General features: G+C 39.1%; 1 protein-coding gene across 1 annotated transcript in view; it reads left to right on the top strand.

The window, feature by feature from the left end:
• The window catches only part of LOC107551753 (uncharacterized), a 12287-nt gene that overhangs the window by 2523 nt on the left and 8877 nt on the right, over positions 1-887 (top strand). The window contains exon 5 of the mRNA XM_016233480.1: positions 125-279. Within this exon, the coding sequence (XP_016088966.1) occupies positions 125-279 (155 nt within the window). The remainder of the gene's footprint in view (positions 1-124; positions 280-887) is intronic.

The following is an 887-nucleotide window of genomic DNA, read 5'->3' as shown; positions in this document are numbered from 1 at the left end:
CTCTGTGACCCCTTCAAATCTCATGTAAGTGTTGGTTTTCAAATTCTTAGAACAATCAAAAATGGAAAAGAAATGTTATTGCAAACATTTGATGTACATTAAACCAAAGGGGTTTTATTTACAGACCTGGTTCAGCAGTGGTCACAAGCAAGCTGGTTTTCAACTCCTCATCTCCAGTCCCAAGTGAAGCTCTGGTCCTCAGCGCTATCAACACTCTCCGTAATTCCAGAGAGTCACAGCTCAGTGAATCAGTGCAGGTGGTGAATGTCACCTATGAGAGTAAGTCTCATGATTTAAGGTTTAAAATGTGTTGAAGCGGGATTGAGTAAGTCCCAAGTGAAGCTCTGGTCCTCGGCGCTATCAACACTCTCCGTAAATCCAGAGAGTCACAGCTCAGTGAATCAGTGCAGATGGTGAATGTCACCTATGAGAGTAAGTCTCATGATTTAAGGTTTAAAATGTGTTGAAGCTAGATTGAGTAAAACTGATATGAATGACAATATTTTGCCAAATAAAAATGTATATGTTTCCACACAGAAATCTCAGAAACCTCCTATGCTGTGGTCATTACATTTAACCTGGTTAACATCAGCATGCCAGAGGACCCTGAGCACAGAGGCAACACCAAACAGCAAGTGCAGGATATCATCAATAATGCGGTAAACATTCAAAATGAGCAGTGTAAATAGCTTTAGGTCCAATGCCATTCTTCCCCAGAGGTTTATGAATGGTTTGATTTTTGTCCTGCAGCTGAACACTCTTCTGAATGAACCTGGCAAGATCGTTTTTGATCCCAAGTCTTCCAATTTTATGTAAGATGCAATCTCATTTTTTCATATGAATTATATTTTTCATTCACAATGTTTATTTAGTGCTTCATGATATTT

Source organism: Sinocyclocheilus grahami, unplaced genomic scaffold (assembly GCF_001515645.1).
Source record: "Sinocyclocheilus grahami isolate Dianchi unplaced genomic scaffold, SAMN03320097.WGS_v1.1 scaffold17.1, whole genome shotgun sequence".
Classification (NCBI taxonomy): Eukaryota; Metazoa; Chordata; class Actinopteri; order Cypriniformes; family Cyprinidae; genus Sinocyclocheilus; species Sinocyclocheilus grahami.
This window is presented reverse-complemented; position numbering and strand designations above follow the sequence as displayed.